The sequence below is a fragment of the Salminus brasiliensis genome, chromosome 7 (assembly GCF_030463535.1).
Source record: "Salminus brasiliensis chromosome 7, fSalBra1.hap2, whole genome shotgun sequence".
Taxonomy (NCBI): domain Eukaryota; kingdom Metazoa; phylum Chordata; class Actinopteri; order Characiformes; family Bryconidae; genus Salminus; species Salminus brasiliensis.
Window position 1 is genome coordinate 28796125 of NC_132884.1, and position 23519 is coordinate 28819643.

The following is a 23519-nucleotide window of genomic DNA, read 5'->3' on the forward strand; positions in this document are numbered from 1 at the left end:
AGCAGTACAACACAAAAAAATGCAAAATGTCCAGAACGTCTTAATATACTGTATTTCCGTAGTATTACTGCAATATCATACTATATGCACATATTTTCCTAATTACGTGCTCTACTATAGATCTTACTTGCTGTTTTGTTTGTTTGTTTGTTTGTTTGTTTTTGTTTCTTGCTAGCTAAGCATGTCATTACATTGCCTTTTAATTTGCTATGTGACTCATATTGATTGGTACTTGAGGTCACAACAATATGGACATTTTGCATTCAGGTAGACAAACACTGAAATTCTATCTCAAATATAATATATAATAAACATGCTTCCAGTTGCAGCGTTGGTGTACAAGTTAAAAAGGTTTGAGAGGCTTTTCTGAAAGCAACATCTCAATAACCTGCACATTTATACTTGCGTAATAGTTTGAACCATAATTTTGAAATTTTCAGTTGTGTGGAAATGGCACATGACTATGTTCATCCTCCTCAGATCTACAAAATGCTCTTTGGACTTTCCCTTTGTACACTGTGTATTGGTCAATCCGACGAGTGCTGTCAAACAAACCCTTTTATGTGGGCATGGAGAAACTGCCAGCTGTAATCAGCCATGATTGCTAACAGGAAGTTCTTGGCATTGACAAGTTAAAAAAACATTTAGTCATTTTCTGCTCCACTGAATTAATCAACCAATTTTTTTTCTATTTAAGATGTATGTTGTACACAAAAACAGTATCAGTAAAACATTGAAAACTGTATTGCTGTGACACTGATGTAAATGATGAGTGTATGTAAAGAATCAATAAAGCGGAGACTGAGATCTGCTCAGCTTCAGCATTGATTATTGTTGACTTCTGAGTGACCTGGTTAGCTTATAGTAAAAAGGCTAAAATATTACATATTATACAATGGAGGTTCAGTAAACAGTTAACAGCATCCATCAGTACTCTCACATTCCCCCTTTGGTAATACTGGATAAGCACAGATTGCTCATCTACATCTTGTAAGCAGAGCTAGTGCAACACTATCGTGTCAGTTTACCAGCATTAACTGTGTCGCTATGTGTAACACTAGCCATGTTACAAATGTTATGAATATTAAAATGATCTTACTTCAGCACTGTATTTAAGTATAAGCTCTTAAAGTAATATGATCCGTATTCAAATTTTACTGGAGGTCATATCGAGGGCAACGAGGTTTCGTCAATAAAGGAGCCAAGTGGAAAAGCCAAGTGTCACGTGATCCTGGTGGCAAATGAATAAAGTTTAGATTAATCCTGTTGTATAAAGATATACAAGGTGATGTCTAAAGAAATATATAAAGAAAGAAATCTGCTTTCTTTTTCCAGTGAAAGAATATGAGCCGTTATGCCGTTAAGGGTGGTGTTAATATGATTACGTGTGTAACTTCCTCCCATTCGCCTCTTTACCACTTTAAGGAGGTTAGTTTTCATAAACGTTTCCCAAACGCCCAAGTGCCTGGATAATAAACTGTAAGATTAAAACGTAAAAGTGCATAAACTACAGGTCAGCCCGCACAGTGGGCAGGTCACTTGTGGCCGCCTCACGCGCTCCTCCTCTTCCTACACCCCAAACTGAACCTCTGCGTGTCCATCAGTGTGAGCAAGGTGGGTGTGTGGAGTTTGCTTTAGTGGCCAAGATGTCGATTTTAATGCATGTCTGCACTTTAGTGGTGAAAATCCTCACCCTGCCTCTGCTGGTGGCGGATCTGCTGGGCCTCGGGCGATTTTACAAACGCGTGTTTCCAGCCCTAATGTACAGATTTAGCTTCTCATACAACAGCAAGATGAACGAGAAGAAGCGCGAGCTGTTCCGCGAGCTGCCGCGCTTCTCCCCGCGTGGGGGGCCGCTGCGCCTGCTGGAGGTGGGCTGTGGCAGCGGTGCCAACTTTCAGCACTACCCGAACGGCTGCAGGGTCACCTGCACCGACCCCAACCCTCACTTCAAGAGTTATCTGCAGAAGAGCATGGACACGAACGACCACCTGGTGTACGAGAACTTCGTGGTGGCGCCCGGAGAGGACCTGAGGGTCGTGGAGGACAACTCTGTGGACGTGGTGGTGTGTACACTGGTCCTGTGCTCGGTTAAAAACACCCCCAAGGTTATCCAGGAGGCCAAAAGAGTCCTAAGACCGGTAAGCAGACTGTTGTCAACTGGTAACCGTCTCAAACTGGCTACATAAGAACTTGCTATTTAGGTTTACGATTGTTTTTGAATTTAGGCTTATTCACATGCACGCAGGCGTTTTAATATGAAACTAAGACAACATAACATTCATCTAGACTAAAGCAGCGTAATGTGTGACTGTACATTTAGGCGACGTATGTAAATCACGATCAAATAAACATCATGTGTTATAGCCACTGACTAGCAGCACAGCGGAATTTAGTCTGCGCATTTAACTCATTCGTTGCCGTTAAATCACACACACGCACACTGGTGCATAGGGGCACACACACACACAAGCCGCCTCTTCAGCCATGAATGTTGAAGGAGAGAAAGGTGCTGTTTCTTCACTCCCCCGTCCCCACCTCCTGCCATTGCAGGAGCACAACGAGACGCACCCTCCTGCAGATTGCTGAACCGAGGCCCCTGTCTGTGTGGAAGTAATGTTCTTCAAAGTAAAAGCCCCTGGGTGCAGAGCCAGAGATTTTTAAAATTATTTTTAAAATGATCTTTAAAGTTAATTCAGTCAGTTTAATTCAATACAACATGCTATACTTAACAAAGATAACCCTAAATGGTGTATATGGCATTTTCTAAAAGAAGCCAGACAAATGCTGTGATCAAAATGAATGCAGGTGTGATCCTAATAGAAATACATTAAAACTGGTTTCTGACAGAATTACGGAAGTTCTGACAGTTGGTTTGTTTTGGACTGTTTCTCTACCCTTTTATATATTATTAGTACCAACTCATTCAGTGAAGGTTAATGTGAATTTAGTGTCTGGCATAAATCCAGATTCCGCTTTTTAGAGTTCGGATCAGTGTAGTTTTTTGCTCACAGATAATCCTACCAGATTCCAGAACCACAAGTAGCAGCATTAGTCAGATTATGTTCATTTGTTTACCAGTATGACTGAAATATGGTTTTCTAAAAATGCTAGCTAATTCTAAGCACTAACACTGTGATTTGTACATCTCCTCACCGTGCTGAGCTCAACTAGGTGTTGATAAACCCAGCCCAGGTTGAAGCTGAGAGAAGCTATGAGAGTGTGGCAGCTTATTGGTCATTGTACATGGACAGCTCTCTGTAATCCATTTCACAGTATTCCTCACAGTATTCCTCACAGTATGTTTCCCATATTACACTAAGAGCATAAGTACAACCCAGAGCACTGTAACTTTACTGTTTTCTTCACAGGGTGGAGCGTTCTTCTTCCTGGAGCATGTGGAAGCGGACCCCTCGACCTGGATATACTTCCTTCAGCATGTTTTTCAGCCTTTCATGTACTGAACAATCTCGCACACACACACAACAGAGTGCCACAGTACACACAGTAACCTATACAGTTATATACAATTTTGGGGGTTTAATAGATAGAGATAGATAGATAGATAGATAGATCACTTTATTTATCCCACAGGGAAAGTCAGTTTTTACAGCAGCAAAATCAAACAAGAGAGCAGCATGATAGAGGCATAAAAGCGTAAAAGTGTAAAAGTGATTGTAGTGCAGTAATAATTACATTAATATAATGTAATATACAGAATGAATTATGTGTAATGTAACAGTGCAGTAACAGTAACTACATTAATATAATGTAGTGATGTAAGGCATCCTGGGGTATCATTACAGTATAGAGTTTAAAGTGGCAGTGCAGATGACAGAGCTGTGTGGCAGTACATACTGATGAACAGAAAAAGTGTCCGATTGAGAAACAGCGGGACTGTTATTAATTTTATTGTGATCAAAATTCAGTTTGATTTTTGACAAAGTCAAAAGATACGGTAGCTTCTCCTCATCTCTTTATGTAAATTATAATTATATAATTTACATATGATATAATTATAAAATATAATTTATTGATGCTTAATTGGTATAAAAATGCTGCTATACAGGCGCTCTGTGGATAAGATTGGTGACCCATGCCTTATCACGCACAAATCAAAATATTCCACACGTTATTGGAATCCTTAAAGGGGTTTAATAATAATCAGTTTCACTATATTGATCCTAAATTGTTAGAAGCCTTAAAAGAACTGAGACTTTTTTTAAATCCCAGGTTAACCCTGACTAGATCTGTTATATCTCTGTGCAGAAAAAAGTACACCAGCCCAGTTGTTTTTGGATGTGATGCATGGTCTGGTTGTGTGTTGCAGGTACTATTTTTTGGACGGTTGTGATCCTACGCGTGCTACATGGAAGCACTTGGAGGCAGCTGGTTTCTCCGACTTGCAGCTTCGCCACTTCCAAGCACCGATTTCTGCCCTCGTCAGACCGCACATCGTTGGCTTTGCTGTGAAATAATTCCAGACCTTGATGTCAGACCTTCGACACATTGGATTCCTATTTTTTTATATGGATATTTGTTCCTGTAAGACAGTTAAACCACAAATACACTTCCCAGATTTTTTTTGTCATTTGACAAGATATGTGAGGCCAACATGTAAATACACGTGATGTATATTTTTTCATGAGATTTGTGTAAAAGTAATTCCCTTAGGGACCTTTATGCATTCGATTCTTTTGTATTGCTCAAAAGTTTACCACCACGTTATCTCGGAAGAGACCTCTGTGTTTAAGCAATAATGAAAGCACCACACTCCCGTCTACTGTCTAAGAGGCTCAATGTGAGCCTATCATATGCTGCAAAGCAGTGTACACAAGCCTTATTAACAGAAGACTGTTTGCTTTGTGTAGTGCTGTGTTAACTTTACAGATGTTCACTAGAGATCTCACAGCACTTTTCAGGAGTGGCAGGAGGCCATGCAGTCAACATGTAAACTGTTTTAAACCGTTTACAAAGATTTACAAAACATTTATTTTACAAGGTTACCCTTTAGATAAAAAAAAATCCAAAAGCAACTTTGCCAATCAGCATAATAAATTATAAACATGAAATAAGTTAGTAACAATCAGCTAGCACAGTAAAACACTCTATGTAGTAATAAAGCAATACATTTAAATTGTGAAAAATAAAATGCACATATACTTATACTTACTAAGGGTAATAAAACTGACAGAAGTGATAAGGTTGTGCACCTGTATTTTTTCAGCAAGAGAAGGGATTTTACAAAATTCTAGACAAAAATACAATAAAACACAATAGGGTACTAATATTATGTGGCAAGAGCAGAGATTGAAAGCACACCAATAATGGCCTTACAAGTAAAGGGCTCAAAGGTTTTAAAAGCCCACTTACACTAGAATACTAGATGGTTCAAAGTATCAATACAGTCTTTTTAGTCTGGCTTTTATTGTAAAAAATACTATGGAAACACTGAGGATTTGATTCCAATAAACACATGTCCTCTGTGTCTGGTACTGTGTGTTTTGTGCTGTGTGAATGGGGATGAACTGTTGTGAAAAGGTCAGAATGAAAAAAAAGAAACCCAAAACTTCCAAACAAATAAGGTACATGTTATATATCATAAGAATTCACACATGCTAACCCTAACCCATTTATTAAGATACATTACAGTGGTCTGAAAAGTCTGATGTACCGACTAATTGTTTTTTATATGAGTAATTAAATGGTGGGTTTAAAGGACACTCAAATGGCTAAATCTTACAGACATGCCACTTCTATGGAAGCGGAACCTTAATTATTAGCATTATTTCATGTGCAATATTGAGAACCAATACGGTTTCTGCATTTACTGATCAATTGCATAGAATTACAGAAAATAGCTTTTTTTAATTAAGGAATAAGTTTAGATTCATGTGTTGGCTCAAAAATCCACAAACAGCGTGGAGTGAGGAACATGGATCATTATTGATCACTATTGCCACATTGCCACACTACAGCCAAATAGCTATAATAGCCATAATGTATTAGTGCTCCAGTGAAAGGGCTCTACATACCAAATACCACAGCATTTTTTTGACTTTTTTTTCCAGTGAAATGCTTCAGTACTAATTGCTGGATCAAATCCGAATCTTTTTTAATTACCTCATTAAAAAAGATGAATGGTTAAATTTCTAGATGAGCAATCATGAGTCAGCAACAAAGTGGTTGGCAAGCCACTGAAACAAGTTTAGCTGGTAAAATCATTGGAGAAGCACAATCATACATTCAAGAAACACTTCACCTTCCACTTTTTTTTTACACAACAATTGTTTCCCCTACAGTAATGGATTAGCCAGAATTCAATAAATAAATGCTGCATATAAGCAATATATAAGTACTGTATAAAATGTTTTGCAAAAGCATTCAATGCCCCTGAATGAGTTTGTTATTGCGTATTTAAAAGACCAGCCCTGAATATCTCCCCCACAAGGACACAGTTGGCTTCAGTTGGAGTATCAGTGGTCAGACTGTGAATTGTGAAGTTGTGAAGTTGAAGTGTTAAAGTTCTACAATGCCAGTAGCAAAGCCCAAACTCAATCCAATTGAGAATCTGTGGTAGTATTTGAAAAGTACAGTCATCCATCCAAATAAATCTGTCAGGACGAATGGGTCAAAATCTGGAATTCTGAATATTAAATGAAAATTTTAAACATACCAACAATTTTAAACATACATGATTGTAGGTTATACAACAATTTGCACATCGCTTTTATATGAACAATATTGATCCAATATCTATGATGTTAAATCAAATCCAGGAATACCCGTGGTGTAATACACTGGTGTAGCACTCAGTTGTATATGACTCGTACAGTACTCATACAGTAGCAGCTGTGCTGTGTCTCTAATGTCTTTTGATTAATTATCTCTTAATTGTTTCCCACATCCAAGATACAAGTCATATTAAGTATAGTTCGTAAAACATCAGTCAATAGACACCTACTTGTCAATTTTCGAGACTCCTCTATCACACAGCTTTCAAAACGGCCACAAGCAAGTGTGAACACGTGGATATCCATATCGTAGTGTCCAGTTATTTGTGGCGCTATATTGAAAAAAATGCAGTCATCCAACCAGCCTGAACAACCTGGAGTAGATCTGCCATGGCCAATGGATTAAAATCATCACAGACAACAGCGCAATGTCGATTCAGCGCTATCTAAGAGACTCCAACAGACACAAAGCTCTTACTGCTGCAAAAGGTGATTCTACCGACCACTAGCCTGAAAGCCCGAATACTTGCGGGAGCGGCATCTGCTGACATATTTGATTTGTGCAGAATTAACTTTAGCAGTAGAAAAATGCGCACTGGAGGAAGGCAATGTTTGCGATGTCCAATAGGGCTTTGAGAGCGAGATAAGCACAGTGGGCCAATCAGCACAGTGGGCGGGTCATTTACGGAGTTTATTTTGCAGTGCCAGAGTGCTGATTGGTGGCCTCCTCACGCTCGTCCCGTTTCACCTATAACTGGACCGTTATTTGTTTATGATACTAGCAAGGTGGATGTATGGTGTGCATCTCCTGTTCGGTGACCAAGATGTCGATTTTAATGCATGTCTGCACTTTAGTGCTGAAAATCCTCACCCTGCCGCTGCACGTTGCGGAGCTGGTGGGCTTAAACCACTTATACAAACGCGTTTTCCCCACTCTGGTGTACAACATTAGCTTCTCATACAACAGCAAGATGAACGAGAAGAAGCGCGAGCTGTTCCGCGAGCTGCCGCGCTTCTCCCCGCGCAGTGGGCCGCTGCGCCTGCTGGAGGTGGGCTGTGGCAGCGGTGCCAACTTTCAGCACTACCCGAACGGCTGCAGGGTCACCTGCACCGACCCCAACCCTCACTTCAAGAATTACCTCCAAAAGAACATGGACAAGAACGACCACCTGGTGTACGAGAACTTCGTGGTGGCGCCCGGAGAGGACCTGAGGGTCGTGGAGGACAACTCTGTGGACGTGGTGGTGTGTACACTGGTCCTGTGCTCGGTTAAAAACACCCCCAAGGTTATCCAGGAGGCCAAAAGAGTCCTAAGACCGGTAAGCAGACTGTTGACTTCTCACAGCTGGTATGTGGTTTTGTAGCCTGGTGTGACATAGATGTTAGTCACAATTTGGCACCAACAGCATGAATTCATAAACCTTCATTGCCTTGTGAAGCCATTCGGGCTGGTGGAGGTGGTGTAATGAAGGGGTGGGGGCATGTTTTCTTGGCATGTTTTAGGCCCGTTAACACCAATCAACCAGTCCTTTAAATGCACAGCCTTTGGGAGTGTTGTTGCTGACTGTGTGCATCTCCACAGTTTGCCCATCTTATCAATTCTTGAATTTTTAAGTGATATCAGTGGTAATAGTCTAAGGGTGAAGGTGGATGTGAGCATGTATGCACTTATCTTTGCTGTCTAATAAAATCAAAAGGATTTTGGAAAAATAAATCATCTCCAAAAGAAGGCAAAATGGTTTTAACTTTGAATAAAAGTTAATGTGTGTTTATGAGTTTATTCCAAGTAATTTAGAGCATTTCTATTGGTCAGTTCATCAAGAATAATTAACACAGTGTACAGAGCATGCAACAGGGTTAAAAAAAAGGAGATACAGCAGTGATATACACTATATGGACAAATGTATTGGGACACACCACAGGTGTATAAAACCATGCATGTAACCATGCAGTCTGCCTTAACAAACATTAATAAAAAAGGGGGCAGTCTTAATGAATGCCTTTGGTTTTAGAAAGGGATGTCATAAAGCTCCTGTAGGTATAATGTGTTGGTGTTCCAATACTTTTGACCATATTGTGTATTTCAGTCCTTGAAATTGAGCGATCAGGGTGTTTGGTGATGATGCTGCAAGTCTTTTTCCTCGGTCAGCTAGTATAAATGGTGTCCAAATTTGGAAGCCTTCAATCAATTGTCTGTACTGCCCTCTGTGCCCCAGCAGCAGGCATACCACACATTTCTGCAGTTGGTTAGGATGCTTTTGATTGTGCTCCTGAAAATGTTTATCAAATGTTGCTTCTTGGAGCTTGAGCTTTCCCTTTTTTTGACCAGGTGCATGTTTTAACCCACATCCAAGGGACTTGGTTTTTTATTGTGTCTTCATGTATGTGGAGGGTGGTCCGTTTCCTTTGTTCTGAAGTCAGTGGAAATCATCTTTGTCTTTGAGATGTTGACCAGGTTGTCAATACAACACTCCACTACAAATGTTCAACTTCAAGCCTGAAGGCCATCTCATTGTCTGAAATCAGCCCAACTATTGTGGTATCGTCAGCGAATTTAATTATGGAGTTGGAGGTGTGAAAGGGGGGTGCAGTCATGTGTGAAGAGTGTGGAAAGCATAGGGCTCAGCACACAGCCCTGTTTTTCCCATTCTGACCTGCTGTGCGCCACCCATGAGGACCAAAGGTACTTCCGTTTTTTTAGCAGTTTGTTGTGGGGGGGGGGGGGTTGTGTCAAATGCAGAGCTGAAGTCCACGAATAACCTTCTCACATTACTGTCTGTCTGTTTTTTTCAGAGTGTGTCAGAGCAGTGTAGAGTGCTGCTATGCCATGCTCTATGGAGCGATTTAACCGGTAGGCAAACTGGTGCTTATCCAGATTAGGTGGGATGATGGTTCTGATGTATGAAAGCATAAGCTTCTCAAAGCATTTCATGACTGTTGTAATAGAGGCACTGTACAATTGTCATGCAAGTACCTTTGCAGCTGAAGTCTTAGGCACTGGGATTTAAGACATGTCGGAACAGCAGCTTGCCGTAATGAGAGGTTGAACACGCCTCTGTAAGATGGTTGACACATGCTTTCGGTACCCGACTGGGCATCTCCATCTGGTCCTGCCGCTTTGCTAATATTGACCTTCTTTGGGGGGCCTCACCTTGTGAGCTGGTAGAACATGTATTGGCTCTCCCAACAGGTGGGTTGATGAATGGGACCAATTTCGTCACTTAAAGTGTAAAGCGGGCATAGAAACAGTTTCAGGATAGCATGCTGTCTGTCATATTGGTGGGGTTGAAGTCAGTCAATGTATTGACGTGTCCCATCCTCTAACTCACTTAATACTGTTGAAAAACTGGAGATATTGATTGTTTACTTGAAGGCAGCTGTCAAAAGACAATTCATATCATTCAGATTTAAACATTATATATTACAATGTGGGCCAACTGACTCAATCTGACAATTCTGCAGATTCTGTTTTCAGGTGTGTACAGTATTCCTCTCCAAACATATGTTCCACATATTACATACATACACTAGGCTAATAAACACACACAGAGCACAGTAACTTTATTGTTTTGTTTTTCAGGGTGGAGCGTTGTTCTTCATGGAGCATGTGGAAGCGGACCCCTCGACCTGGATATACTTCTTTCAGCATGTTTTCCAGCCTTTCATGTACTGAACCCTCACATGCAGAACTTCACAACACAACACATACAGTCAAAGCTTTGGACCCTTTGGCCAAATGATACTCTTTTTTTTTTAAATCAAGAAATAGTAAACGCAGCCTCTGTAACTGATTTAACATAAAACCTCAGATCTGCAGATTTTCATCAGAAGCTCAGATGTTGTTTAGCAAATTAGACCCGAGGTATGTCACCAACTGCAATTAGTTGTATGAAATTGGTAAGCTTTATACATTCTCCCAATCATCACATCTTGTTCAGTGCCCTATAAACATGGGCTACAACTGTCTAAAGCTTATAAAAAAAATAATGGCACGTTGAGGCTATAAGAAGATACAGCTGGTGCTTTTTACAGTGCTGAATGTTGTTAAGAAATGGCAGTTCAGGGGAACTGTGGAGGATGAGAACTGAAAACTCAATAAAACTTGTCCAGAACTGCTCACATGCTGGTAAGAGAGGCAAATCAAAAACCCTGTAACCCGGCGGTGCACTGTTCCACTGTAAAGCGTTGCTTGGACAAACATAATCCTCATGCAGTGTTACCTGCAACATCATCCCAAACCACATGCGTTTTGGAAACAGGTGGTGTGGACTGATGAAGTCAAAATAGAACTATTTGGCCACATTCACCAAAGATATGTTTGGAGAAAATAAGGATCTGCATTTAATAAAAATACTTCACAAGCCACCCAAAAGTGGAATTATCATGTTTTGCCATGTTTTGAGTTGTATTGCCACCAGTGGCACTGGCAATATTGCACAGGTGGACGGAAGAATGGATTCCACAAAATAACAGCAAATCCTTAATGCTAATGTCAGACCATACGATACATGGTTCTGCTAATTTTGTTTGTGTCGGGACTGATATCCAATCCTAGTATCGGATTGGTGCATCCATAGCTTCTACAACAGGATCCTGAAAGTAAACCTCAGAATCCGCCATGGACTACCCGAAGAGACACAAACTGATGTTTTTGGAATGGCCCTCAAAATCTTTGGGGAAAAACGTCATTGTGAGTAGACGTTAAATAGATAAACGCGCTATAGGACCAGAAGGACTTTTAGCTGCTGATTCTGTAAGCTACCCATACTTTTACAAAGCCCACACTGATGAGTTAGATGTTCTAACTGTTATGTTCTAAAAGACAGAATAACTACATGAGGATTAGCTGAAATACTGATTTATGTTTGATTAGCTATTGAGGCTTTTTGCTTAACTATTGCTTATCAACAACAAAATGTCATTTGGCCAGGTGTGCACAAACATGTGCATAAGACTGTAATGTGATTTGATACTTGTTTTAAATTTATTGTCATGTTTTTGGCATAAAATATAATTTTGCATTAGTTATGCAGTCAATGTGCTCACCTCTGCATATTACTTTTGATGATGTAGCCAGTATCATCCATAATATCAGTGCTGAGAACAGAGTATAGTAATACATACATTGCAATCTATTTTTTCTACAATGTAAGAAGTCATAAAAAGTCTGATTCCCCACCTCCTCCATCCCAGTTTATTCCCTGGTTAACAAGTGAGAAAGTTATACCATGTCAATGTGAACAAACCGCACCCTTAGCCAGTGTCTGTACATTATATCGTTGTCTTCATTTAACCATGGCGATACACTTGTATTTAGGTATGCATGTACAAATGTAATGCATAGTCTGGTTGTGTGTTGTAGATACTACTTCGGGGATGGATGTGAGACCACTCGTGCTACATGGAAGCACTTTGAAGCAGCTGGTTTCTCTGACTTGCAGCTACGCCATTTCCAGGCCCCACTTTTCTTCCTTATCAGACCACACATTGCCGGCTACGCTGTGAAGTAATGTCCAAGCCAGTGCAACACTGGATTAATAGATATTTTTATCACGCTGATTCTAAGAGACTATTTGTATGCAAACGTTTGGTCACCTGGCCTACTTACATATTTTGTTTGTGAAGGGGAAGGAATTAAACACAAACCTGTTTCTCAAACTGTTACAAATATTATTTGCCTGCAAAAGTTAAGTCAGAACTTTTTTAGTAGGCCTCTGTATACTTTCAGCGGAAACAAAGTGTTAAAGGGTTGCACGAAATTAAATTCACCCACATACTCGCTGCAGTTTTGTTTTGGCCGTCGCATATAAGCTCTCCAGTACTGCAGGTGGCACTGTGACACTTTATGGTAATTTTCATGACTATTGGAAGAGGATTACAGGCTGTAAAGTACTGCCTCTTCAGCACCACCCAATGTCATGCTTTTGTGTGTGGAGTTCGCTCAGCTGTCATATGCACAACGCGGTGAACACGCAACATCTACAGTTGCTCCTTTGCTTGATAGTTTAGACAGTGGAAATTGCATCATTCATCGATCATTCAAATTCACAATAAATTCAAATCTTCCTAACCAGTCCAGACAGACCAATTAAGACCTAAGACCTTACTGATTACGAGACTTTGATCTTTTCATTTAAAAAAAATTAAACAAAAAAACAAAACTATATGTGATTTGGAAAGGGTTACCAAACTTTTGTATACAACTGTAATTAAGCATAAAACTGCTAAAGAAATGTTTGTAAATTGTATCCGTATAAATGTTTTGTACACCTTTTTATGATCCTACCAGATGGTTTTACCACAGTGGTGTAACCATGGCTGCCAGGACATTTAATAGCAGCTTTCAAGATACTGTGATGCTGCCCATAGAAAAATATTATATCAGTTTATAACTTTTTGTATAGCTCTCATTGACAGTTCACTGGCCTAAGGACTATAAGAATTGTGTAAAAATATTCCAAACTCACAAATGTTCAAAAACAGTGTTATAGGATCCTGTGGATTTGAGGGTTGTTTACTAGTCTAATGATACATTTTGCTACGTTTGTTCTACAAGAAAGTCAACACTCACACTAAGTTACATGAAGATAATCTGCAGTGAAAATCTTCCTGACGCCAGCTACCCCAACTGATGCCTGTTACTGCCAGTCTCATGCACTTGGCCAAGCTGGTTTGGTGTAGTGAGGTTGTCAGTTTTAGCATGTCAGTTTTTTTTTTTTTGAAAATGTCATTCGTTTAGATGCCTTAGATCTAGGCGTCATCAGGACTTTAGTGGTGAAAAACAAAAGGACAACACTGCTTTTATACAGTATTAAGCCCTGTCGAGATCGAGCTGTCTCTTAGCCAATGCAGCCATTAGAGAGCAACTGCAGCACCTTGATCTGGAAACAGAAGTGTTAAAACATTATTCTCTGTTGAGAAAAGAAAGACATTTAAACATATTTATATGCTCTCAGGTCTATTTATTCACTTTGGGAACTTTATTTTTGGCAAATCAGTCAATAATTTAAAGCTGCCACAGAATGCATCTTTTCAGTGTATAGATTTCTGATGCATATGTAATAAACATTTGACTTTGTTGGACATGAAACATGCACAGATGTGTTTTTACATGCTCATTAAAAACCCTGTGATTTTAGCTGGAACATACTTCTTCCATTTTTGGTGGATAAACTTACTGGTGGCACCACAACGGATTACAGTTGTAACACAGGCTAGCATATTGTAAAGCCTTTTTATTATTATTATTATTATTATTATTATTATCATCAATATCAAGACAAGACAACCATATTTACCATTTGTGATGGACAAAGCTTCTGCTTTGGACAGCTATTGCTGCAGCGCCTGGGGAGTAGAGAGGGTGAAGGGCCTTGCTCAAGGGCCCAACATTGCCAGCTTGCCAAGCCTGGGCATCGAACCCACAACCTGTCGTCAATAGCCCGGAGCTCTAACCACTGCCCCTAGTGTTGCTGTCCTCCACTGCGGTTCTGTTGGCCTGTTGATCCATTTGGTTTGGTTAACTAGCTGAAGAGATTGCAGTTTTACCAGCTTTTAGCCTAGTGCTTGCTCCAGTCAGCCCTTTTCAAAATCAAAAAGAATCAATACAGATAAAAATGGGTTTATTGGAAATCAGTGTTTGTGAGAGTAGAGTCTTCACTACCTTTAAATCAAAGTTCAAATAGAGATTCGTCAGTGTAGAACGAATTTTGGAGAATGTAATGGTTTTGGGAAATGTTTACACGTGTGGTCCATGAAGGTAGGATTCACAAAAGCATCTTTTCACAAAAGTCTTAGACATGCTTTCTTCATGACTTCATACTTCAATACAAAAAAATATTTTTGCTCAAATTTAAGGAAAAAAATAACTGATATTCTTTAAAAAATCCATTCTTACATTTTTAAACCTCATGATTGCTCCACACTTGTCTCAGACTGAAAGATTAGAAGGTAAACCCTTTAGAAGAATGACAAAGGGATTATAAGGATTCAAAAGGAATTTTTATTGTTGTCTGTTCCCTGCGGTCACTTCTAGTTCGTTTTTATATATATAAATACCCCACACAAGACAAATCAGCACACTAGGGAAGATGGGGGGAGACGGAAAAAATGGAGACTTTCACATTTTTCACGTTTTCTATTTTGCGCCACTGCGCAGATTTATCTTTTGTGATAAGCTGTAAAATGCAGCAAAAGGCTCAATTCCAAACGGTTTTAGGAAAGCTTTTGTGAATCCAGCCTCAGGAATCCTCAGTTTAGCCAGATAACTTTAAACAGAGTCAATCCTGTCAAACCATAGAAAAGATAAGGAACATTCCTTCTGAACTTTGGGCTTACGTTATCCCTTCTTGGTGAAAAGCTTGTATTTGCTACCAAAAATAAACAAACAACAAATAAATAACCTCCACAAGATATACAGAGGCTGAAAAAATATTTATTTAGATTTACTTAACAAAAACGACTTCTCATATTTTTCCATTTTCTTAATAAACAGTGTCACCTGCATTTTAAGTACAAGTGTGCTCCCTGATTCAACTGTCCCAGTAACAGCTTTAGCCAAAAAAACAAAACAAAAAACAAGAAAACAAAAAGAAAACAAAAAAACAAAAAGAAAAACACAACAACCAGCCCTGGGCTTTACTCCTGTTCTAAAAGGTGCACTTTGTAAGAGTAAACAAGTAGTGAGTCGTTCAATTCCATGGTCAATCACTGCTGTTAACTTCAGCTTAAATTATGCGTTACCATGTGGGCAGTGCATCTGTGATGTTGGAAACAATATAAAGACATAAGAATCGATACTTTCTCTTTTTGAAACTTATTTTTTTTAAAAGAAGCCACGGCTTCAAATGGAAGTAACTTTAATACACTGTAACCCATCTATGAGTCTCTCTGGCAAAGTTTTTAAATTCATACATAATGCACCTTAAAGCCATTATGATTCTTCATTAAAAGTCTGCTAGTCCCTACCTAGGCTTGATTGTGAGACTCGAAAAGAAACGTGAAAAAACCTCATTAGCCACTGATTTATGAAATCACTTCTGCGTTCATGACCAAAATCACGTTTTAGTTTTGCCTTGGCTTGTTGGTCTCTGACTCCTTGCAGTGTTGCCCAACCATGCCATAAAACCCAGTATGATAAACGTGGGAATACTGGAACATTTGGTCAAAGGGGGTAGGAAAGTAAATAATAAAAAGACAAAAAACAAAAACAAACAAAACAAAACAAAAAAAAAAATCAAACAATCACATGTCACAATATTCAAACAGTTCAGCTGCAACTGAGAGGCAGGGTATAAATGGCAGGCGCTTATATCTGCACTACTTTTCTTTTTTTTTTCCTTTTTTTTTTCCTTAGCAAGCACTTCTGGAAAAAACAGAAACACAGAAAAACCCTGGTAAATAAACGGGTCACTCACTGGTAAAGCAAAAACATTCCCGGTGTAGGTGTGCCTACATACACACAAGATACATACACAAATATACACATCTGCTCATCTTACTTGTTATTTAAAAATATATCAAGGAAAAGAATACACAATTCATTCATCTTTGTCCGCCCATGGTTCTCTCTCTTTGGCCTGCCATTCCTAATCTGCATGTTAAAAATTAGTATAAAAACAAGGAACTGACATATTCCTTGTGCCCCAGAACTGTGTGAAATTAGGCAGATCTGCAAGAACTGTCCACTTAGCACTGTATCAGTGCAGCTTTGTTAACCCGTTTTGACGCAGTAAAGGTCTTTTAACGTTTTGAGCTCCTCAATCAGGGTTTTGTTTTGATTCTCCAGCACAGCCACACGGTTCTCCAAGCACTTCACATACTCCTTCTTCTTCCTGCGGCACTCACGAGCTGCCTCCCTGCACACATCCAACGATGAGAGTCAATAAACAAATCACTTGGTGATCTCCATTCTGGATATCACAGACAGATAACCTGCTTACTTATCCACATCAAAACACCAATCATCACACAACACACATTCGTACATACACACCTGTTTTTAGCTAGGCGGATCTCCCTCTTTAATTGGGGGTCATCTGTCTTGCCCTGAGAGCTTATGACAGGCGACGTCATGACTACAGTCTGAGGCAGCGCTGAAGATGATGAGCGGATCTGGTAGGCCTGCATTTCACCCCCTGCACCTACACCACAACATTACGAAACAGGAGAGAGAAAGAGAGAGAATCTTCTGAATTGCCAGATTGTTGTTTAAATCTCTGCGCCTGCAAAACAACACTTCAGTTTAACTGATTTAGTACGGTAAACACCACCACCCCAACCTGACTGTAGAGATTTATGTGCTTGTTGATAATTTGCTATCAGAGAACACAACTGTGTATCCGAGCTTGCACCAGCTGGTTGCTAGGCAGCAGAATGTGTGTGTGTGCTCGTGTAATGTGTACACACTAACCTTGTAGCACCACCTGATTGCTGGGAAGTAGTATCTGCTGTCCGTCTGCAGTCTGAGCATACTGTAATATAGTAGGCTGGCTAGGATTGGAATTGGTCATGGTAAGTGTCTGCAGGCCCTGGACCCCCTCAGCACCAGCACCAGCCAACTGCAGAGAGCCGTTCGATGCAATCGCAACTGTACAAATAAGATACACATTTTATTACAGCCTCTTGTATAAATCTACATTTCTAAAAAAGTAACAAATACAGAGTGTGACATGCATGTATTAACAACTATATTATATATCATATAGTTGACTTTTCTAACTATACAACTAAAACCTATCTTACTGTACTGGCCGCTGCTGGTCTGATAGATTGGCGTGGGGAGTGACACTGTTGTCATAGTAGACGAAGCTGAGGTCTCCTCCTCTCCTTCATTACGGTTTACCATCTCTTCTGCTGAGAGGTCATTCAAAATCTTCCTGCAAGACAACCAGAAACAGAGGGGGTATAGGTTTATGCAGACTGGTCATTTTTGTCCAGTAGATGGAGCCAAATTAGTCACATGCTTTGTTCCAACATGTTTTGGGTCAATAAAAACAAATGCTGTTTGCTCATTCTTGGACAAAAGGTTATTTCTGGAAACCTGAAAGGCCAAACACAGTACGACCCAATGAGGCATTGTGCATGACTTCCTGGGAATACAGCTGTTTAGATGTTTTAGTGGGTGTGAAATGAAATGACCAGTTTCGAAAATGCAAGTCTTAACTGCACACTGGTCAATGGTTATATGGACAATGTCTGGACATGAATCAATTAGCATATTTAACAACTCACAAATAGAGAAAGACAATTATTGCAAAGTGTAGGAAAGATAATGCAAATAAACCACATGTAAAGAGAGAAAATTGTCCACTCAAGGCAACCAAACGAGATAGTCTTTCATTGCGCCAAGCTGGCCAATGTTGTCCTACAGTCTATAAATATCTGCCAATAAGTTAATCGTATATCACATTTGGGTACTGAATTATCCTGCCACAAGGGTGTAGGTGAGGGTGTGGATGTGTGTATAAACCTGTAAGATGGGCGCCGGGCTAGAATCTCCCTTGTTTTCTGGTTAGAAGATCCACTGTCTGTAGAGTCCTGAGAATCGTCACTGTCAGACTGATGACCCTGGAAAGATGAAAGCACACATGCATGTAAATAAAAAAAAAAAAGCAACAGAACGAGAAGTATTAGTGGAGATGTAAAAAGTGGAGAACGTAGTGCAAGACTAACCACATTAAATACCTTAATTACTGACTAGATCTAGCACACCATTATGGTTCAAACACAGAAATTACACAAGCTGACATGATGACATCACACTCCAAAACCCAACTATTATGTGCACAAACTAAGTATGTAGATAAGGTTGCACAAGGTTTGAACCCTCCTGGCATTTTCTTAATTCTTACAACACTAAACTTAAAAAGAATGTAGGATATATGAGCATAATACAGAAAATGAGGAGAGATCACTGGAGTGCTAGTCACTTACTGCCAATTTGTTAATTCTGATATTGCATCATATTGGGCTATTTTATCTGTCTGGTCTCTTGCTAACGCAATATGTAGCTCAACTCGGGTCAAGATATACTTTCAGTCGGGCCTCTGTTCTCTACCTTAATGGATTTGAAAGGAAAACTAATAAAACTTGACTGAAATATAGACCTTCAGCTATAATTCAAGGTTTTTAACAAAAATATTGCATTAACTGTTTAGGAACATTATGTTTTTTGTTGTTGTTGTTGTTGTTTTTTACATAGTTCCTCCATTTTCACAGGCTCAAAAGAAATGGGTCGCAAATCATAAACCTTTCCTTTCCAGCTCCATACTCACACAAGTTAGTCTTAGTTTCATTGTGAAAGGGCTTTTCTTTAACAATAAACACATTACCCAAAAAAAAAACATAACTGCTTCATTTTTTCAATTCTATTGAATCCACTTCAGAATTACTCCTCTTCTCTCATTTAAAGGTGCAATAGCTCTTCTCCAGTTCTTTTCTTAACATCATCAGGGTTATTGAATATTTAGATGCATGGTCTCAATAAAAAGTGCACATTGCTGTCAACTGGAAATTTGCAACAGAACCATGCAGATTTCCAGTTTCACACAGCAACATGCACTTTTAATGCCAGAATGATTAATCATGATTCATATGTACCATTAACACATACTGAAAGCAGTGTGGTTTCAGTTTGAATGCTAAGCTGTTCCAAGGCCATTTTCTTACATTTAGTTTTTTCCCCCCATTTAAAATCATTTTAAATAATTTTTTTACTAAATGAGCACTTCAAATAGCAATCTTTCGCTGTCCAAAGAAAGCGGTAAACAGCATCAGTAGTAAAAGTGGTTATTTAAAATGCTTCACAATGTGGTTTTGTAAGATGTTAGAAAATTAGACATTACATTTACGAGAACACTGTACACTTTCTCAGTTGTGTATTACCTGTATTTGTGTTGGTGGAGACTGAATAACTGATGACTGGGCAGATTGGATCACTCCTTGTACTTGAATCTGCCCACCTGGTAGCTGCACCACAGTGACTGGTGACCCTCCAATAGACATCTGTGCAGTGCAAAAGTCGTATGTGGAGATATTTTGAGTTGTTCAAAGACAAGCTATACAAACAAAAGTCAATACATACAAATGATGTCAAGTATTAAGAATCGAAAGGAGAAAGTCCCTCAAATACACAAAGATTTTAAAGTGAGTGATTTTCAGTAGTTAGCTTTTCACAGCTTTTTGTTCATATCCTGAAATGTTACCTTTATTGTTTCTGCATTGAGTGTAATGATGCTCCACACACACAAACCATACAAAAAGGCTATCGGCCATAATAATAATAATAATAATAATAATAATAATTTAAAATACATTTTCAGTTTTCTTTCTACTAAATCCTTGCTCATAGCGTAAGTAGTGTATGCAGCAACTCTTTGAGGTTGAGGTTTTCTTTGTGCTATTTTGGGGATCTCTGTGTACATAAAATTTCTACTCTAGCTGGTACATGGGGTTAAACTGATCCAGTTCAACTGTTCATTTGCTGGAATCCACACTGAACTGAAACCTTAAATCAGCACGAGGAGATGCCAAATAAGGAGACAGGTAGAAAGAAGTTTTTTTAAGGCAGAAAACACGACTTGCTACACTGTGGAGAGTGTGGATTCAAACAAATGCTTTAACAGTTCAACTGCATATATCAGCTACGAAGTAGAAGTTATTTCATGTACACAGAGCAGTGCTGCGAACCTTTTGCATGCTTGAAAAGTCACTAAATGACATAATGCATTAATTTGCATATTTGTGACATCATCATCATATTTACATCTTGTTGCTTCTCTCCTACTTTCCTTACTGAATAAACCAAACCAACTATGTGCATATTTACAAAAAAAGACAATATGCACATTTCAAAAGAACAACAAAATGTACATTCTGAATAATGTACTGACAATCACAAAATCATAAAATGGAGTTAAACTATGTGCAAATACTATATGAGAGAAATAAGTTAATAAGCTATATGCAATAATTTAACAGACACAAGTGCCACGAATAAGCTTAATGTCAGAGTTTAGAAATGAGAATGAACTGAGCGTGAAGGAGAAGCAAACAACATATTAGTGATTGGTCCCTGGCAACACTATTTGCACATGTGCAGCTTATGCAATTCTGCGAGAGAAAGCAGTGCCTCTCGCTCGTGGGCCGTTGTGGCGATTCTCTTCAATGGAAAGCAGCTATGATACAAATAGCTTGTACAGAAAGTCGGTATATTTGTCGCTACTCGCCTTTTGGGAATGACTGTTTAGAGTAGTCTGAAAAGTCACAATATCTAGCGATGGTATTACTAAGTTGGCAACACTGACACAGCAATCCCTAAAATTGACACTACAAGGTATTTTCAATTACTTGAAGAGAACACTTTATTGATTAAAGAGGCTCCATTCCACTCTTGTTGCTGGAAAAAAAAGTGACAACCCTATTTCTTACACACGTACACAGAGACACACACAAACAGACAATACCTGGGTTATCTGTGATAACTGAGAAGCTGTAAGAGTTGTAGGAATGGTAACAGTTTGTGACTCAGTGCCATTAGTGCTGTTCTGGTGAACCTCCTCCATTGCCACCACTGCAAATGTAAACAAAATCACAGTCCATTAGCAGTTTCACCAAACACTTTACAAGACTGCCTACAGATTCATGTTGAGGCACACAAAAGCAGGGAGCTTTATTTTCGGAAAGAGGACTCCTACAGCTGGCAAATAAACAGACAGCGGTCATAGGACAATCAGTGTGCGTGCATTCACAGTAGGATGGTAGCACAGTTATTCTGCCTTGAGAGCATAGTTTTACTCAGTATTTCCACTCACCCCCTCCGGCGCTGAATCTACTTCTCTCACATAGTGTCAGAGCCGACTGCACTCACACTCTGAGTCACACAGTGAGCTCATTGCTCACACACTCCTAAATCTCAATAGTGCACAGTGACCAGCCAGACCCTGTGTCAGTGCTGATGGAGATGCTAAATCTGTTGAGGGGATAAAATGTGGGCTGCCGAACACCTACAGTCATATCTCCAGTTAGAAACTAGAAGCAGTGTTTCCGTATTCTTCAGTGAATTTAGCAAAACATAAACACAAGGATTTTATTTGGGGCATGCACTTTTTTGGTGATTGCAACTTGTAAATGCTTTGCAAAGTCCAGTTAAAAATGTTGTGGAAGAACCCAAAGGTGTGCTCCATCTCTCTAGAGCTTTAGACCTGCTCTCTCCTGCTGTTATTATTCGCTTGAAAGCCTCCAGTGCCTCCAGTGTACAAGACAAGCGGAGTTCATACTAAACCACCATCATAGATTTATTATTTATTATGGGATTGTTTCCTATTTCTTAAAATATCTTAGAACTTCACTAATAACAAGCACTAAGAACCTGGGTTGCATTAAACCACACCAAACAGCAAGAACGAGAAGTGCCAACGTTCATCACTGAACAACTACTGAATGCTATTTTCATATTTTAGCATTTTACTTCACTTACTAAAAAACGTCAAAAGTTGGGTGTTAAAATAAAGCTATTTAAAGCTATTTAACCTTTATTATAAATATCATTAAAACACGTTTTCTAGCGGCGTCCGTTTCAATTAGGTGTGACAGTTAGTTAGCTAGCTAGCTAAGTCAAGTCAAATTTATGTGTATAGCTTTTTACAACTGTTGTTGTCACAAAGTAGCTTTACATAATCAGTAATTAGTAGAAGACAGAGAATAAGAAATAACATAAGAAGAAATGTTACAGCACCAACAAATGGCTGTTCTGCTAGTTAGCTATAGCTAACCAGCTAGCGAACAAGCTACGAATTCGTAAAGACAGCACAGTGTGCTTCTTATACTGTGGCGGATCTCCCTTCAATGCAAAGCTGTAGCCTCGACATGAGCAGCCCTTCCCGGTTGCTACTAGTACTGGATTGGCGCTCATTGGCGCTTATTGGCGCTTACGGGCGCTAACGCTAGCTATCTACCTAACTCCAGTTTGTGTTGTGAGACTGTACAGCGTTTATAAGTCAACGGGCGACTTATGCGACGCTCGACGAAAGTTTCTGGCTAGTCACTGGCACGCAAGTACCCGCGTCAACACACGTCAGCGATACGGGGAGCCATTGAACCACCTTCCCCTCCGACGACAACGACGACGAGGCGACCATAACCATAACCGAGCGGACGGGCGCCATGGCCGACAGCTCACACACACACACACACACACAGCAGCTACACAGGCGCTTAATCGGAGACACAACGTACCTTTAAACCGCTTTAACAGGTTCTCCAAACAACCGCGGATGCAACGTGGACGCTCGTTATTGAAATTTAACAGTTAAAATGCCAGTGAACGGTATAAATAAATCAGGGCGGTTTCCATTGAAAAAACGATAGCTTGTTTTTTATTTTTTTGCTGCTGGAACGCACCTCCCACTCGAAGGATGTATGACGACACAACGCAAGAGCTTGCTGATTGGTCAATTGGACACTGGGTCTAACACGACACAGGGCTTTACAGTAATGAATGAGTTTTAATAATCATAAATGTAGGCTGAACATTACGTCACGGTGCACAATGTTGTTTTTTAGGCCAACAAAAAATGAACTAATGTGACGGCGAGAGTCCTTTCTCTGTTTGGTGCTAGGAGCTACACAATTGTGCTCTGCATTTTACAATAATGTCATTGGTAGAGCACTTCTTAAGCAGCAATAAAGTGGATTACTGTCATCCAGGGGAAACCTGGAAGTTTGGTTCTTTAAACTAGTTCACATTACATCTACTTTATTACAAAGAATTAATTATGATTACTT

General features: G+C 39.5%; 3 protein-coding genes across 4 annotated transcripts; 2 read left to right on the plus strand and 1 right to left on the minus strand.

The window, feature by feature from the left end:
* Positions 1 to 1585: 1585 nt before the first annotated feature.
* Positions 1586 to 5486, plus strand: LOC140560190 (thiol S-methyltransferase TMT1A-like). Its single transcript, XM_072684451.1, has 3 exons — positions 1586 to 2141; positions 3372 to 3457; positions 4331 to 5486. The coding sequence occupies exons 1-3, from the start codon at positions 1647 to 1649 to the stop codon at positions 4476 to 4478; spliced, it is 729 nt and encodes a 242-aa protein (XP_072540552.1). The 5' UTR covers positions 1586 to 1646; the 3' UTR covers positions 4479 to 5486.
* A 1942-nt stretch (positions 5487 to 7428) lies between these two features.
* Positions 7429 to 12392, plus strand: LOC140560191 (thiol S-methyltransferase TMT1B-like). The gene is made up of 3 exons (XM_072684452.1): positions 7429 to 8053; positions 10315 to 10400; positions 12097 to 12392. Exons 1-3 carry the CDS (start codon positions 7529 to 7531, stop codon positions 12242 to 12244), a joined length of 759 nt encoding a protein of 252 aa, XP_072540553.1. The 5' UTR covers positions 7429 to 7528; the 3' UTR covers positions 12245 to 12392.
* A 2756-nt stretch (positions 12393 to 15148) lies between these two features.
* Positions 15149 to 23141, minus strand: atf1 (activating transcription factor 1). Of its 2 annotated transcripts, none has more exons than XM_072684453.1 (8): positions 22971 to 23141; positions 21200 to 21306; positions 19620 to 19739; positions 18205 to 18302; positions 17478 to 17611; positions 17146 to 17322; positions 16729 to 16876; positions 15149 to 16591 (listed from the first exon to the last, which is right to left on the minus strand). In XM_072684453.1, exons 2-8 carry the CDS (start codon positions 21296 to 21298, stop codon positions 16447 to 16449), a joined length of 921 nt encoding a protein of 306 aa, XP_072540554.1. In that variant the 5' UTR covers positions 21299 to 21306; positions 22971 to 23141; the 3' UTR covers positions 15149 to 16446. The 2 variants fall into 2 exon arrangements, with proteins under 2 accessions (XP_072540554.1, XP_072540555.1); XM_072684454.1 differs by lacking the exon at positions 22971 to 23141 and adding an exon at positions 21548 to 22431.
* Positions 23142 to 23519: the final 378 nt, after the last annotated feature.

What these genes read in the sequence shown, in the direction of transcription:
- LOC140560190 (XM_072684451.1), top strand. Translation starts at nt 1,647, where the DNA reads ATGTCGATTTTAATGCATGTCTGCACTTTAGTGGTGAAAATCCTCACC. An exon ending in CCAAAAGAGTCCTAAGACCG is followed by an intron (nt 2,142 to 3,371) that starts GTAAGCAGACTG and finishes TTTTCTTCACAG; the next exon opens with GGTGGAGCGTTCTTCTTCCT. An exon ending in CATGTTTTTCAGCCTTTCAT is followed by an intron (nt 3,458 to 4,330) that starts GTACTGAACAAT and finishes TGTGTGTTGCAG; the next exon opens with GTACTATTTTTTGGACGGTT.
- LOC140560191 (XM_072684452.1), top strand. Translation starts at nt 7,529, where the DNA reads ATGGTGTGCATCTCCTGTTCGGTGACCAAGATGTCGATTTTAATGCAT. An exon ending in CCAAAAGAGTCCTAAGACCG is followed by an intron (nt 8,054 to 10,314) that starts GTAAGCAGACTG and finishes TTTGTTTTTCAG; the next exon opens with GGTGGAGCGTTGTTCTTCAT. An exon ending in CATGTTTTCCAGCCTTTCAT is followed by an intron (nt 10,401 to 12,096) that starts GTACTGAACCCT and finishes TGTGTGTTGTAG; the next exon opens with ATACTACTTCGGGGATGGAT.
- atf1 (XM_072684453.1), bottom strand. Translation starts at nt 21,298, where the DNA reads ATGGAGGAGGTTCACCAGAACAGCACTAATGGCACTGAGTCACAAACT. An exon ending in CTCCACCAACACAAATACAG is followed by an intron (nt 18,303 to 19,619) that starts GTAATACACAAC and finishes TCATCTTTCCAG; the next exon opens with GGTCATCAGTCTGACAGTGA. An exon ending in GCCCGGCGCCCATCTTACAG is followed by an intron (nt 17,612 to 18,204) that starts GTTTATACACAC and finishes GTTGTCTTGCAG; the next exon opens with GAAGATTTTGAATGACCTCT.